Source organism: Neofelis nebulosa, chromosome 17 (assembly GCF_028018385.1).
Source record: "Neofelis nebulosa isolate mNeoNeb1 chromosome 17, mNeoNeb1.pri, whole genome shotgun sequence".
Classification (NCBI taxonomy): Eukaryota; Metazoa; Chordata; class Mammalia; order Carnivora; family Felidae; genus Neofelis; species Neofelis nebulosa.
In genome coordinates this window covers 13,346,111-13,361,370 of record NC_080798.1, presented here as the reverse complement: position 1 = coordinate 13,361,370, position 15,260 = coordinate 13,346,111, and the positions used below count along the sequence as shown (strand labels likewise).

Sequence of the window (15,260 nt, the reverse complement as noted above, 5' to 3'; positions counted from 1 at the left end):
TGTCTATTTCTCTTTTCAGTTCTAACAGTTTTTGCTTCATGAATGTTGAAGCTCTGTAATTAGGTACATAAATGTTTAGGATTGTTATGTTGTCTTGATGAATTGATCCCTTTGTCATTGTATAATGCCCCCTCTTTATTCCTGGTAATATGCCTGCTGTGAAGTTACCTGTATTTGATATTAACATAGCTACCCCAGCTTCTTCGTGCTTAGTGTTGGTGTAGCATATCTTTTCCCATCCCTTCACTTCCAACCTACCTGGATCATTTTATGTATGTATGTATGTATGTATGTATGTATGTATGTATGTATATTTTTTAGGGGGGGAGAGAGAGGGCACATGAGTGGGGGAGGGGGAGAGGGAAAGTGAGAGAAAGAGAGAATTCTAAGCAGGCTCTGCACTGTCATTACAGAGCCTAATGCAGGGCTCAAACCCACAAACCATGAGATCATGACCTGAGCTGAAATCAAGAGTCAGACTCTTCACTGACTGAGCCACCCAGATGCCCCAGATCATTATATTTAAAGTGGTTTCTTTTTTTTGTTTGTTTAGTTTATTTATATTTATCTTGAGAGAGAGTGAGCCAGCAGGTGCCTGGGTGCACACAGCAGAGGAGGGGCAGAGAGAGAGAGAGAGAGACAGAGAGAGAGAGAAAATCCCAAGCAGGCTCCACACTTAGCACAAAGCCCGATGAGAGGCTTAATCCCACGAACCACAATATCATGATCTGAGCTGAAATCAAGAGTCAGATGGGGCTCCGGGGAGGCTCAGTCGGTTAAGCGTCCGACTTCGGCTCAGGTCATGATCTCGCAGTTTGTGGGTTCGAGCCCCTCTGAGCTGTTTGCACAGAGCCTGGAGCCTGCTTCGGACTCTGTGTCTCCTCTCTCTGCCCCTCCCATGCTCATGCTCTGTCTCTCTCTGTCTCTCAATAATAAATAAATGTTATAAAAAAAAAAAAAAAAAGAGCCAGACGCTTATCCCACTGAACCATCCAGGCACCCCTAAAGTGGGTTTCTTATAGGCAGCATGTACTTAGGTCTTGGAGCAGGGGTTGGCAAACTTTGTCAGTATTGGGCCAAATAGTATATAGTTTAGGCTTTGTTGGCCATCCGGTCTCTGTCACAACTAATCAGCTCTGACTGTATTGTGAAAGCAGCCATAGACGATACATAAATGAATGAGTGTGGCTGTGTTCCAATAAAACTTTATTTATGGACATTGACACTGAAAATAGAATTTTATATGTCACGTGTCTTGAAGTAATACTCTTCAATTTCTTTTTAAACATTTAAAAATGTGAAAACCATTCTTAGCCTGCGGGCTGGGCAAAAGCCGATAGCAAGACAGATTTGGCCTGTGGGCCATCGTTTGCCAGCCCTTGGTTGGGACCATTTACCTTTAATGTAATTACTGTAATGGTTGGGTTTAAATCTGCCAACTTGCTATTTATTTGTAATTTGTTCCATCTCTTTTGATTCCTTTTTCCCTCTTTTCCTACCTCCTTTTGGATTTATTGAGATATTTAGGATTCTGTTTCATGTCTACCATTGAAGCATACTTCAATAGCATACTTCTTTTTAAATTTTTCTTAGTAGCTGTTTTGGGTTTACGATATGCATCTTTAATTGATTACAAAATACTCTCAAGTAACATTGTACGACTTCACATAAGATGGAGATCCTTATGACAGTATGCTCCCATCTCTCCTCCTATCCTTTGAGCTACTCTTGTCATATAGATTATTTCTACTTGTCTTACGAGCCCCATAATATATTAGGAGTGTATGTGTGTGTATTTGCTTAAACAGTAAATGTCTTTTTTTAATGTTTATTTATTTATTTAAAAAATTGTTAACTTTTATTCATTTTTGAGAGACACAGGGAGACAGAGCATGAGCAGGACTGGGGCAGAGAGAGAGGGAGACACAGAATCCAAAGCAGGCTCCAGGCTCTGAGCTGTCAGCACAGAGCCCGATACGGGGCTCAAACTCACAAACTGCGAGATCGTGACCTGAGTTGAAGTCGGAGACCTAACTGAGCTACCCGGGCACCCCTGGAACTTGCAAGTCTTGATTCTGGGTTTGTGAGTTTGAGCCCCACATTGGGTGTAGAGATTACTTAAAAATAAAATCTTTAAAAAAAATAAAGAGGGGGTGCCTGGGTGGTTCAGTCAGTTAAGCGTCTGACTTAGGCTCAGGTCATGATCTCATGGTTCATGGACTTGATCCCCATGTCAGGTTCTGTGCTGACAGCTCAGAGCCTGGAGCCTGCTTTGGATTCTGTGTCTCCCTCTCTCTCCGCCTCTCCCCTGCTCACAATCTGTCTCTTTCTCTCTCAGAAGTAAATAAACATTTAAAATTTTTTAAATTAAAAAAAAAAATACCAGATATACAAAGGTACAGGAAACTGTGAGAGAGAAGTCACTCGTTTGAAACAGACCCAGAATTGGCAGAATGATGGAACTAGCAGATGAGGGTATTAAAGAGCTGTTATAGATATATTCAGAATGCTCAAGGATGTAAAGAAAAACCTGAGTGCAACGCAGAGAGAAATATGAAAAAGGAGCAAGTGGAACTTGTAGAGATGAAATATACAACATTTGAATGGGAAATTTTACTGGAATGGTTTGTACAGATCAGACACTGCAGCAGAAGAGAAAAGAGAATTGGAAGACAGCAATCGAATAGAATAGACAGAATAGAATCCAAATGGAAGTCACAGTGGGAAAAAAATGACTGACAATGGGCACAAAGTCTAAGTGGCCTGAGGAATAAAATAGCAAGTGGTCTTACATAAGTGATTGAAGTTCCATAAGGAGAGGAGAAAAAAGGAGTAACAGGGAAAAAAAAAATATTTGAAGAAATAATGGTGAAAACTTTTTCAAATTTGATGAAAATTATGAACTTGCAGATCTAAGAAACTCTATAAAACCCACGTAGGATAAACACACATACACACCAAGCACTTCAAGGCGCATTATAATCAACTGCTGAAAACCCGTGATAAAGAGAGAGTCTTGATGCAGCCAGAAGGCGGTGGGGGGGGGGGGTGGGGGTGGTGGACGACACACGCAAGAATCAAATAACAGTGACAACAGACTTCTTGTCAGAGAGTATGCAAGCCAGGAGACAATGCACAAATTTGCTGAAAGGGAAAAACAACCTGTCAATCTAGTATTCTGTATCCATCAAAAAGATCCTTCAAAGATCCACTAACAAATGTTTCACACAAACAAAAGCTGGGAGAATTAATTGCCAGCAGGCCTGCACTTCAAGAGATGTTATTTTGGGGACGGGGGTGCCTGGATGGCTCAGTCAGAAGAGTGTGCAACTCTTGATCTTGGGTTGTGAGTTCGAGCCCCACGTTGGGTATGGAAATTACTTAAAAATAAAATCTTTCTGGAGCGCCTGCATGGGTCAGTCAGTTAAGCTTCCCACTTCGGCTCAGGTCATGATCTCATGGTTGGTGAGTTCGAGCCCCTGTCGGGCTCTGTGCTGACAGCTCAGAGCCTGGAGCCTGCTTCAGATTCAGTGTCTCCTTCTCTCTTTGCCCCTCCCCCACTCACACTCTTGTCTCTGTCTCTCAAAAAATAAATAAATGTTTAAAAATTTTTTAAATGAAAATGAAATCTTTTTTAAAAGCAAAGGAAAAGTTATGGGAAGTTCTTCATGTAAAAGTTCTTCCATCTAATGCTAGATGGAAACTTGGATGCACATGGAGCAACAAAGAATACCAGAAATAGTAGATGTGTGGGTAAATATAAAAGACATATTCCTCATTTTAAAAATCTCTTCATTAAAAAAATTTTTTTATGTTTATTTATTTTTGAGAGAGACAGAGTGTGAGTGGGGGAGGGGCAGAGAGAGAGGGAGACACAGAATCCCAAGCAGACTCCAGGCTCTGAGCTGTCAGCACAAAGCCCCATCCAGGGCTCGAGCTCACAAACCGTGAGATCATGACCTGAGCCGAAGTCAGTTGCTTAATCGACTGAGCCACCCAGGCACCCCTATCTGGTAATTTTTTATTGGATAGCAGACATTTTGAATTTTACATTGTTTTACATTGTTGAATGTATTACTTTAAAGAGTCTTGGACGTTCTCTGGCGGGCAGTTAAATTCCTTGTGGATAATTTTGATCCTTTCCAGGCCTGTTTTTTAAAGCTGTTAGAGATCTGGCATAGTCTTTATTCTAGGGCTGACTTAACTCTATTTGTAATATGTTGTCCTTTGGGGTCTCTACTGAATGTCTCATCTGTTCGGTCAGATCTCGCTCCTCAGGCTGGAGAGATCTCAAAAGGTTCCCAGCCCTGTGCAAACCCTGGGAATTGTTCTGTCTTTGAAAGCGGTTCTTCTCTGGCCCCTTAGAGTTCCACCCTATGTGTACACAGATTGATATTCAGCCAAAGACTCAAGGGGACTCTGTGCACATTTCTGGAATCCTTTCTCTCTGTGCAGCTCCCTCTTCTTAGGTTCCCTGTCCCACAAATTTTAGCCATCTTGGCCTCTCTGGTCTCCACCTCTGCAACTCATGAGATTGCCAGACTGTTTGGGTTTCCCTTTCTGGCACCTCACTCTATAAACTAAATTCAGCCAGACAGCCTGGGCAACGATAAGTCTCACTTCGTTGCTTTTTTTCCCTCAGGGATTACAGTCCTGTGATGCCTATTGTCCTACGTCTTTAAATAGTTTTCTATATTCTAATTTTCTAGTTGTTGATGGTGGGAGGGTATTTTCAGGATATCTTATTCTCTTAGATCTGAAAGTGGAAATCTCTGGAAGCAGTATTAAACCCAGGGAGTCTGGCTGTAGAATCGGTGCTTCCAGCCTTCCCACTAGTCAGCAGTCACTGAGCCTTCTAGATGCTGAGGTCATTAAGAGTGGCACCACCAACAGGGTGCATGGCCACAGTGGGAGGGTGGCAGGGGGCGAGGGCCTCCAGACTGTAGCTCGCTCCTTCTCCCCCTCAGGTGGGCCTTCACCTTGATCATCATCTCTTCCTACACGGCCAACCTGGCTGCCTTCCTCACCGTGCAGCGCATGGAGGTGCCCGTGGAGTCAGCTGATGACCTGGCAGACCAGACCAACATTGAGTATGGCACCATCCATGCTGGCTCCACCATGACCTTCTTTCAGGTGGGGGCCTTTGAAGTTGCCCAGGCTTGGTGTTGGTATCCCCATCGTGCATAGCTGCCCAGGGTGGGGCTGGCCAGGGCCTCCTGGGTCAGGGGGATTGATTGTCATGACAGTCAGGGAAGCTGAGAAGCAGAAGACACACTTGTGGGGTCACAGGGAGTGTTGCTGTCTGGCTGGAGAAACTGGACTTTCGCCCCAGGGAACAGAAGGGAGGCAGATAAGGGATCTAATGTTGTATCAGTGCTAGATGGGCCAAATGGGGTCATGGAGGCTGCGAGAAGGGTCAGGCCTGGGAAAATGGGCCAGCAGAGAGGAAGGCAAGGCCCTTCAAGATGAAAGGTGTGTGTCCCTGTGTATTATGGGGTGGTGGGAAAGAATCAAAGGAAAGCAAGCCCGGCAAGGAGGCTTGAGTGACCGTAGAGGCCCTAAATGCCAAGATAGGGCTGAGATTAGGACCTGTAAGTGGGGAGGTGGGAATAGTTACTGGGCAGGGGTGACCTGTTTAGAGCTGAAAGTTCCCTCTGGGGCAAACGGGTAGACTAATGGTCTGAGGGAGGCTGGAGCTGGGCAGGGGCCACTGGTTGAAGCATGAAGGAGAGGAGGTCTCGCTGGTGGGTCGTGGGACCAGTTTGCAGCTGGGAAAAATAGAGAAGTAGGTTTGGGAGGTGGCTGAGCCCTGAGGAGGGGCCTGTGGGGCACATAGGAAGAGCAGCGTCTGAACATCAGATCAGAGAAGGAAGGCGTGTGTCAGGAGTAGTGACGGGGGTGGTCATCCCCAGCTTGGCCTCCACAGGCCTCTCCCTAGGGGCTCTAACTGGGACAGCGTGGGGCATTCGCCAGAAGGTTCCTGCAGGGCCTAAAGGAAGTAAATGGTCCTATTTGGCATGCTGCAGGTCTCCCCGACCCAGGCTGGGCCCTGGGTAAATTTGCGGTTGAGCTTCTGTGCATAAGGCCTGGGAGCGCTCGGAAGACAGGGCTGGGTGTCAGGCTGAGCCAGGCCCAGGGGTGGAAGAGAGAAGAGGGGCTAAAGAATAGACCATGGCTCCTTCTTCCCAAGCCTTCTGTCCTCAGGGCCCTCGCTGGCCTGGTGGGCGTGCAGATGGCTTGGACCTGACCTTGAGCAATCTGTCTTGTCCCTCTCCTCTGACTTTGGCTCTTCCTGCCTTCCTCTGGTCTCCTCACTCTTTCCAGTTGAGAGAGACTTCCTGGAGGGCAGGGGACAGGGTTCAGGGGAAATGCAGGGGGTGGAAAGACCCTCACCTGACTTCCCCGCGTCCCCCCCTCCTCCCAGAACTCACGGTACCAGACGTACCAGCGTATGTGGAACTACATGCAGTCGAAGCAGCCCAGTGTGTTTGTCAAGAGCACGGAAGAAGGCATCGCGCGTGTTCTCAACTCCCGCTATGCCTTCCTGCTCGAGTCCACCATGAACGAGTACCACCGGCGTCTCAACTGCAACCTCACCCAGATCGGGGGCCTCCTCGACACCAAGGGCTACGGCATCGGCATGCCACTGGGTATGGCAGCCTTGGGGCTGGGGAATGTGGAGGGGGCCCTGGGTATCCGAAACCAAGCCACGTGAGCCGGCCCGGGACTGGGCCAGGCCCTCCCTGTGGCAGGCCGGTTATGTTGTGCGTGGCCTTGGGCGGATGTCACCGCCATTCTGAGCCTCTGCACTCAACCCGCAAACACGGGCCTGGCAGCAGTCAGTTCCAGCCCTCCATGGCTGTTGGGAGAATCCCGTGTGACTGTGCACAGCCCAGTACTTGCAGGCCATGACACTTGCCCCCTTCCCCTTTGGCCCGAGGACCCCTTGAGGGGGAAGACCTGGGTTTATGTACCTTACAGTCTCTGCACGGAGCCCACAGCCCAGCTCAGAGCAGGTGCTCAGAATATAGATGATGGAAGGGACGGGGGCAGGGATGGGTCTGCCTGGGAGACTTGGACATGCTTTTTCAGGGCTCAGTGCTGGAAACCCAGCAATTTTATCACCAAATCTTGACATTTTGACCTTTAAATCCATCTATCTGCTGATGACTACTGTGTTAGTTATCTATTACTGCGTAACAAATGACCTCCAGTCTTAGCAGCTTCCCTGTGCCAGGGAAGCACGTAGCCCGGTGCTTCGGGGGGACGGGCTCTGGAGTCACACCGACCTGGATTCAAATCCCAGCTCCACACCACCCCCCCCGACTCCGTGCATGACCTTAGGCAGGAATGTCACCTGCCTGGTCCAGAAAATGGGGGTGGTAACACCCGGTAATACCAGGATCATGAGGGACTTGAATTAATGTCCGTTAACCAAGGGTCTGCAAACCTGGCACATCGTAGGGGCTGCTGAATACTAATGACTCCACCTACCCATGTCCCTAGTTTTTGGCACCTGGGAAATGCTGAAGAGGTGTGGTGACTGAGGAAATGCCAGGACGGGACACGTGTGGGGTGTTTGGGACGGAAGGATGGTTTGAGGAGAGGATCCGAGGGTAGGGAGGAGAGAGGTGGCTGGAGATTCATTCACTGAGCAGATTGCCTGATGCCCTACTGTGTGTGAGCACGCACTGTGATGGAAGACCACAGCAGGGGGCCGTGAAGCCCCCAGCCTCCTGCCTTCGACCAGGGGCGCAGACGGCAAGGACACAATAAACACGCAGCTTTATAAAGTGATGTCAGGTGGTGATAACTGCTCTGAGGTGAAGTAAGGGGAAGGGACTGACAGGGAGGGGGTGCTTGGTGCCATTTTAAGTGAAGGTCATTGGAGAAGACCCCTTGAGGAGGCACCATGCGAGCAGAGGCCTGAGTGACAGGAGGGAAGGAACGTTCCAGGCAGAGATCCTGAGGTGGGACTGTGCCTGGAGGACTCGAGGCACAGCCGGGAGGCCGGTGTGGCTGGCACAGAGAGCCTCGGGGGCAGCAGGAGCCTCAGGTGGTGGGGCCAGTGGACCCCAGATCTCGAGGCCAAGGGAAGGACCTGGTGCTCTCTGCGTCGGGAAGCCATTGGAGAATTTTGAGCACGAGAGAGGCGAGCTCTATGACTGTTTCTGAAGTTGTCCCTCTGGCTGGTGGGGGGAGGTGAGGGGCACGGCAGGGAGGGGACGGTGACAAATGTGACATGAGGCCTAGTGGGGGCCCAGCCCAGGGTGGTGGCAGCGGAGGTGGCAAGCAGTGGTCAGACTCGCAGGTAGAGGGGGAAGAGCCCCGGGGATGCGGTGGAGGCAGGAGGAAGGGTCGTGGTGAGGGGGCAGTTGGGGGTTGGGCGGGCAGGGCTCCGGGGCCCCGACGGCCAGTCCACCCCCTCGTCCGTCCGGTTGCAGGCTCCCCGTTCCGGGATGAGATCACCCTGGCCATCCTGCAGCTTCAGGAGAACAACCGGCTGGAGATCCTGAAGCGCAAGTGGTGGGAGGGGGGCCGGTGCCCCAAGGAGGAGGATCATCGAGCTAAAGGTCAGCTCCCCCCCACCCCACGCCCATCCCGAAGCCCTCTGAAGCCCCCGTGCCCACGCAGCCCCCACCCTGTGACTTCCCCCTCAACCCCCAGGTCTGGGCATGGAGAACATTGGTGGCATTTTTGTCGTGCTCATCTGTGGCCTCATCATTGCCGTCTTCGTGGCGGTCATGGAATTCATATGGTCCACACGGAGGTCGGCAGAGTCCGAAGAGGTGAGGAGGCTGGCAGAGGGTGTGGGGGAGAAGGGGGGTGTCAGGGGCGGAGGGGCATGACTGTGGCATTGGTAGCCTTCCTGGAGGGGGTCTAGGAGCAGTGAGGGGCCAGGAGCAGGGCGCAGAGAGGATCCGAGAGCCCCCAGGGGCAAAGGGGGTCCGAGGAGAGGTGCGTATGGACAGAAGGGAGAGGGAAGCCGGGCGTGAGGAAAGCCAGAGGGAAAGCGGGCATGGGCAGAGGTGAGGATGCAGGGGAAAGAAGGGCTGGGGAGAAGGAGTGGGGAGGGGCAGGGGGTAAAGCAAGGAGAACTGAGGAGTGACATAAAGGCAGCGGGTGCGGCTGGAAGACAGCGGGCTTGCTGGCTGGTCCCAGCTCCACGGGGCCGGTGCTGCCCAGTGACACTCCTCCATTTCCACTCGTGCCCCTTCGCTCCCTCACGGGTCCACCTCCGCCTCTCCAGGCCCCAGCCCCCTCCCCCTCCTCACCTTGGCTGTTGACCTTACTTCCACTTCCCTGAGAAAAGCGGAGGAGTTAGAGGAGAGCATACAGACCTCTCCACATCCACGCACCTGTCTTTCTCCACTCGCCCTGTCGGTTACTCCGAGGGAATACCCATAATTCCAGCTGAGGCACCCTCCCCTGTGCCCCCATCTCCTCTCTTGACCCCCCAAGGACATCCCTCAGCGGTTCTTTGCTCCCTCCGCCCACCATCAGTTTCCTCCTCTCTGTTGGATCTAGGCTGTCAGGATACAGACGTACTATCATCTTTCCCATCTTCCAGAGATTTCTCTTGACCCCGCTTCCCTTCCTGGCCACCACCCCCACTCCTCCCCTAACCGTAGAACCTTGAAAGAGTGTCTTTCTGCTGCGTCAGTTCCTGTGCTGCATCTAGTCTCCGACACACTCCCATCCACATCCCCACTGAAGCTGCTTGTCACCAGTGACCCAGGCCCAAATCCAGCCCAGGTCTCAGGCCTCGTCATATGTGAGGTAGTGATGGGCTTTGGCACAGCTGAGCTCTCGCCTCAAAACCCTCTCTTCATGCTTACGCCCCCCCTTTCTCCTTCCTCTGTGGCCCGTCCTTTGTTGAGGGGTTCTAGGGCTCCGTCCTGGACTCTTCTGTGTCTTCCTCCACCCCTTGGTGACCCCATCCAGCCAAATGGTTTGTAAGACCACCGCTATACTGATGACCTTTACTAGCTGTCTATTACCACGTAACGTTCCTAAGATTCAGCAGCTCAAAACAGCAAACTTACATCAGTTTACAGAGCAGCTTAGCCGGGTGGTTCTGGCTGCCAAGGTCTCTGGTGAGGTCATGGTCATGATGTTGGCTGAAGGCTTGCCTGGACCCAGAGGGTCCACTTCCAAGGTGGCGTATTGTCTCCAAATGTACTTGCAGGATTTTGATTTATGGAGGTGACTAAGTGATGACACGGAGAGGCCAATGCCACCGAAAGAAGATTTTTATTACATTTTCCGGGAGGGGGTGATGCCACCCACGTAGGGCCACAGGGGAAGCACCAGGTTTTGGTCAGGAACCAGAGCTGAAAGCCTAGGCCACAGACAGCGCTGGGGCGCCGGGCAGGCAAAACAGCTTAGAACTGGCTAGTGTGGATAATGTCGGTGGGCTCAGGGCTAGAGGGTGGTCTGTAGCTGTGTGTACCTGATCCTGGGTGATTTAGGGCAGCCTGGTGTGAGAGTCAGCTTAAGCTGGAGGGTGGGGGTACAAGCTGGGATCGGTTGGTTTGCATATGAAAGGTGGGCTCTCAGCCCTCTGCTATCCCTAAGAATCTAGCTGTGGAAAGGCCCCTCTCTCCCTGACCAGCAAGGTTTTCTCTGTGTCAAAACATCCTAGGATAGAATAAAGAACATGGGGAACATACACACTCAATGGCAGCTGACAGGAGGCCTCAGTCCCTCCCACAGGGACCTCTCCGTAGGGCTCCTTGGGTGTCTTCACGCCGTGGCGGCTGGGCTGGCTTGCCCCAGAGCAAGTGATCCAAGGGCCAGCCCAGCAGAAGCCACCAGCCGTATTCTGTTGGTCACACAGCAGCCCTGATATAAAGGCAGAGGGGACCACACAGGGTGGGAACACTGGAGGGCAGGACTCTAGGGAGCCGCCTGCCATAACCCCCAGTGAGGATCCCTCACAGGGACTTCTCCCTGGACCCAGGGTCTGTGAACTCTGATCTTCCCATGGGTGTCTGACAGGTAACCCACTTAACATCACATGGCCAAGGCAGAGCTCCTGCCCACGCACCAGGCAACGTTGTCATTCTTGCTCAGACCAAGATGTGATTACCCTTGGCTCTCCCCTCTGTCTCATGCCTCCCTTGGATCTCTCAGCCAGTCCTCTCGGCTCCACCTTCAAAATACACCCAGAATCCAGCCCCTTCTCACCTCCTTGGCCACTGCCACTCAGCTCGCCCTTGGCCTCCTCCGTCTGTTCTCAGCACAGCACCAGGGAGATCCTGTGTACAGCAGTCCTCTACTTAAGGGTCCCCAGTGCCTCCCACCTGACTCAGAATAAAAGCCAGACCCTTACAGTGGCCTGTGGGCCCCATTGCTCTTCGACCTTGCCTTCTCTCTCCCTTGGGAACCTCACTCCAGCAACCCTGCCCCTGCTTGTGGTTCCTCCCACAAACCACCCGGTTCCCTTTTGGCACCTTTGTCCTGCACAGCCTTGCAGTCTTACTGAAGGTCTTCCTGGTGCATCTTCCCTAATATCCTACTCCAGATGCAGTATCGGTCCCCACCTCTTGCCAATTTTATTACATTTTTGTTAGTTTTGTCTCTGCACACTGGAATACAACCTCCACGAGGGCAGGGACTCCCTGTTTTGGTCCCTGCACACAGCAGGCGCTCAGTAAATAGGTCTTGCCATAGTTGGTAGCATGAGTTAGAGGCAGAAGATGGAAAACAAGCAGGAGGGAGTCGGAGACTTTGGAATGACAAGAAAGGGAAAGACAGGGGCCTGGATAGGAGGCGAGGGCAGGCTCAGGGAGAAACCCGAGGACGGGAGAAGAGAGAGAGGCTGAGAGGTGAGACAGAGCACGCGAAAAGCGCGAAAAGTGGAGGCTAAGAGGGGAGGGGAGGGGAGGAGTGGAGCCCGGCGGCGCGGGGGGGTGGGGGGGGGGGAGGCCGAGGCAGAGAAGGGAAAGAGGACGCAGAAGCCGGGCAATGGGGCGGCGGCGAGGAGAGCGAGCGACGGACCGTGACCACCGCGCCCCGCCCTGCGCCGCCCACAGGTGTCGGTGTGCCAGGAGATGCTGCAGGAGCTGCGGCACGCGGTGTCCTGCCGCAAGACGTCGCGTTCCCGCCGGCGCCGGCGCCCAGGCGGCGCGAGCCGGGCCCTGCTGTCGCTGCGCGCGGTCCGCGAGATGCGCCTCAGCAACGGCAAGCTCTACTCGGCCGGCGCGGGCGGGGATGCGGGCGGCGCGCACGGGGGCCCCCAGCGCCTCCTGGACGACCCGGGGCCGCCCGGCGGGGCCCGGCCCCCCGCCCCTACGCCCTGCACCCACGTGCGCGTCTGCCAGGAGTGTCGGCGCATCCAGGCGCTGCGGGCGTCCGGGGCCGGCGCGCCCCCGCGTGGCCTAGGCGCCCCCGCCGAAGCCACCAGCCCGCCCCGGCCGCGGCCAGGCCCCGCAGGCCCCCGCGAGCTGGCCGAACACGAGTGACCACGGGCGGAGCCGGGCTGGCGGCGGGACTGACCGCAGGGACGGAGCCCGGGCCGCCCCCGCTTCCCCAGCGGGCGAGGGACGGGACTTGTGCCCCGGTGCTCCGGACGCCGCGATTTTGCCTTCGGCTCACGGTGTCGTCCGAGGCCCGGCTCCGGAGCCTTCCTGCGCCCCCTAGTGGACTTGCCAGAGGGTGCCGCGGACCCCGCACTGCGCCCCCCCACCCTCACCCCCCCTGCGGACAGGAGGAGCGCAGGAATCGAGGACTCTGGGGGCCGGGGACTGCGGGGCCGTTCCGGAAGCGGAAAGCACTCCGCGAGGAGAGCCCCATCCTGGGACTGCTCAGGCTCCCCAAGACTTGACACAGCCCTCCCCACTTCTGGAGGACGGGAGGGCCTCTGGGCATATGGGTGTCCCCTGGCGCCCCTCAACTCTTCTCTTTCTCTCTTTTTTTTGGGGAGAAACCTCGGAATTTCTATGAGACACCCCCCAGGGAGGAGGTCAGTTGAGCCCCTGTCCCTCCCCCTGCCACACCCCAGTCCCTGTTGGAATAAAAAAAGAACAAAACCCCAAAAACTGGGGATACCTGGGTCTCATTTCCTGGAGGTATGAGAGCATTAAAGGCTCGGGCTCCCCAGGGAGTCTGCTGAGAACCACACACTGGATGGTCACTCCTGGACTGGACTCTCTCCACCCTTGGGCCCTGCCCTCAGCCAGCAGGTTAGCCCAGGTCCTGGCAGCTGGCCCCTCTCCACTGACCTTCTCTCAGGACAGAAGGAGGCTGCGACAGAGACCCTGAGACAGATGGAGAGAGATGCAGGGATCTGGAGAGGAGGAGACACCAGGGAACGGAGACACAGAAAGACAGAAACCAGATGGGGTTGGGGGAAGGGGAGGGTGAGTGAACTGCTCAGTGTGACCCTGCCTGGGGTGGCCACGCAAGTGGCAGGTGTGTGCTTGGGCCAGGGTGATTTGGTAACTTGTTAATTGTGTGCCTGTGTGTGTACATACGTCCGTGGGGCCATCTCCACCTGTCTGTGACTCTGACCCTGTGTTTCGGCTGAAAATGGACCTCCCCAGTCCCCAGGAGAGGAAGTGAGAAATCCCAGTAGACTGGGGGTGGCTGAAGGACTGGTTGAGCGGGGGAGAGGGGTGGGTCTGCTTTCTGTCTCCGCCTTCCCCCGCCCCGCTGGAGGTTTCCACTGGAAACTGCAGCTGAGAAAGGACGAGTGAAGGTCACATAGCGAGAGCCATAACGAGGCCGAGTAGAAGGGGGAGAGATGGAGAGGTGGGGTGAGGAAAAGATGGGGCAGGGGTGGGGGAGAGGGAGAGCTGGGGAGAAACAAGGAGGGGGGCAGAGAGGGAGGAGTAGAGAGTAGGAGTAGAGGGCAAAGGCGGGGAGAGACAGACAAACCGTGATGAGGTGAGGTAGAATGGAGAAGGGGACGAGAGGGATGAGACAGACGGAGAGACAGATGAAGCAGGAAAGTTAAGAGACCCTGGGGAACTGGGGCTGAGAGAAGGAGAGATGAGGTGGGACAGAGACAGGCTGGAGACTAGAAGCCAAAGACAACTAGCTGGAGACAGGAGGGGGCCGGAGCGGTGAGGGAAGCCAGACTGAGTGGGACAGCGTGGGGGAGAGGAAATGCTGGGCCCTCCTCTCGGGCACGCTGCCGGAAGCCGGGAGCTGTCCGTTCAGCACCGGCCCGGCGCGACTGTAGCGCACTGCCCTGTCTCCCTTGCAGGGCCTGCCTGCCTTCTCGGTCCTTGGGGAGGCCACACCCAGGAGACCCCGCCTGACACACAGGACCCCCCCCCCCCAGTCTCCACCTGGACCCTTCTGTGCCCCTGGCACTTGTGTGTGTGCCCCTCCGGGACAGGTGTGGGGGTGAGCTGGTCTCAGTGTCTCTGTTGGTCCGCACATCAACTGCACAGACTTGAATCAATGTCTCTGCCCTTGGGCCGAACTCTGTGTGTTGAGGTGACTAGAATATGATTTCTGGTCTCTCCACTTCTCGATCCCAATACCATGCAGCTGATCTCTAAGGTCTCTCCCCATTTCCGAGTCCTCCCACTTGTCCCCATTTCTGTTCCAAGTATCTCCTGGGTCCTTATCTCTGAGTCTCCCCAGTTTGCCAAATGTGTCTCTGCCTGGCTCTCTATGTCCCTGTGTCTCTCTGTCACCTTCACTGAGCAATTCTGTTGCTCTGTTTCCCTCCATCTGTTTTCTCATCTGACTTTGCTGGCCTCTCTGTCTTTGTCAGTCAGTCTGTCTGTATCGGCCTCTATCTGTTCCTGAACTGTGTCTATTTCTTCTTAAGTCTCTCCTTATGTTTCTCTCACTGAGCTCCCCTGTCCCTGTCCATCCCTGTGACCTTCCTAAGTCTTCCCTCCTCCCCCTCAACTTCCGCAGAGCCTCGCGCTGGGAGTACGGTGCACAGTCATCAGTCTCACCAGGCTAGTGTCTGAAGAGGGAGTGCAAAAGGGGGGGACATAGCCTGTATCTGGGGTGTCATGTGGGGGGGCCAAGATCTCCCCCCAGCACAACTGGAGAATGGAGGAGAGAGAGCCTAGAATCTCCAGGGATCCAAACACCCTATTAGGCATCTCTGTCCCTGTCCCCCCATCCCCTTCCCCATGGTCCAGGCCCATCCCTGCCAGAAACAGGCAAGGTGTGGGGGGAGGGGGAGGGATGATATGGGTCCTCCCCCCACCACACACGCCCCCAGGAAGGGGGCAGAATTGCAGAGGGGACCTGGGCGCCAACCACCTGGGCTAGAAGATGTGGCTCCC

At 54.1% G+C, this 15,260-nt stretch overlaps 1 protein-coding gene across 5 annotated transcripts in view; it reads left to right on the top strand.

Annotated features, from left to right (window-relative positions):
- Positions 1–13,125, top strand: part of GRIK5 (glutamate ionotropic receptor kainate type subunit 5) — a 58,090-nt gene extending 44,965 nt beyond the window's left edge. For all 5 annotated transcript variants that reach the window (XM_058706985.1, XM_058706983.1, XM_058706981.1 and 2 more), the window contains 5 exons: positions 4,968–5,133; positions 6,425–6,650; positions 8,445–8,573; positions 8,668–8,789; positions 12,039–13,125. In XM_058706985.1, the coding sequence (XP_058562968.1) occupies positions 4,968–5,133; positions 6,425–6,650; positions 8,445–8,573; positions 8,668–8,789; positions 12,039–12,467 (1,072 nt within the window). In that variant the 3' untranslated portion in view covers positions 12,468–13,125. The remainder of the gene's footprint in view (positions 1–4,967; positions 5,134–6,424; positions 6,651–8,444; positions 8,574–8,667; positions 8,790–12,038) is intronic.
- Positions 13,126–15,260: the final 2,135 nt, after the last annotated feature.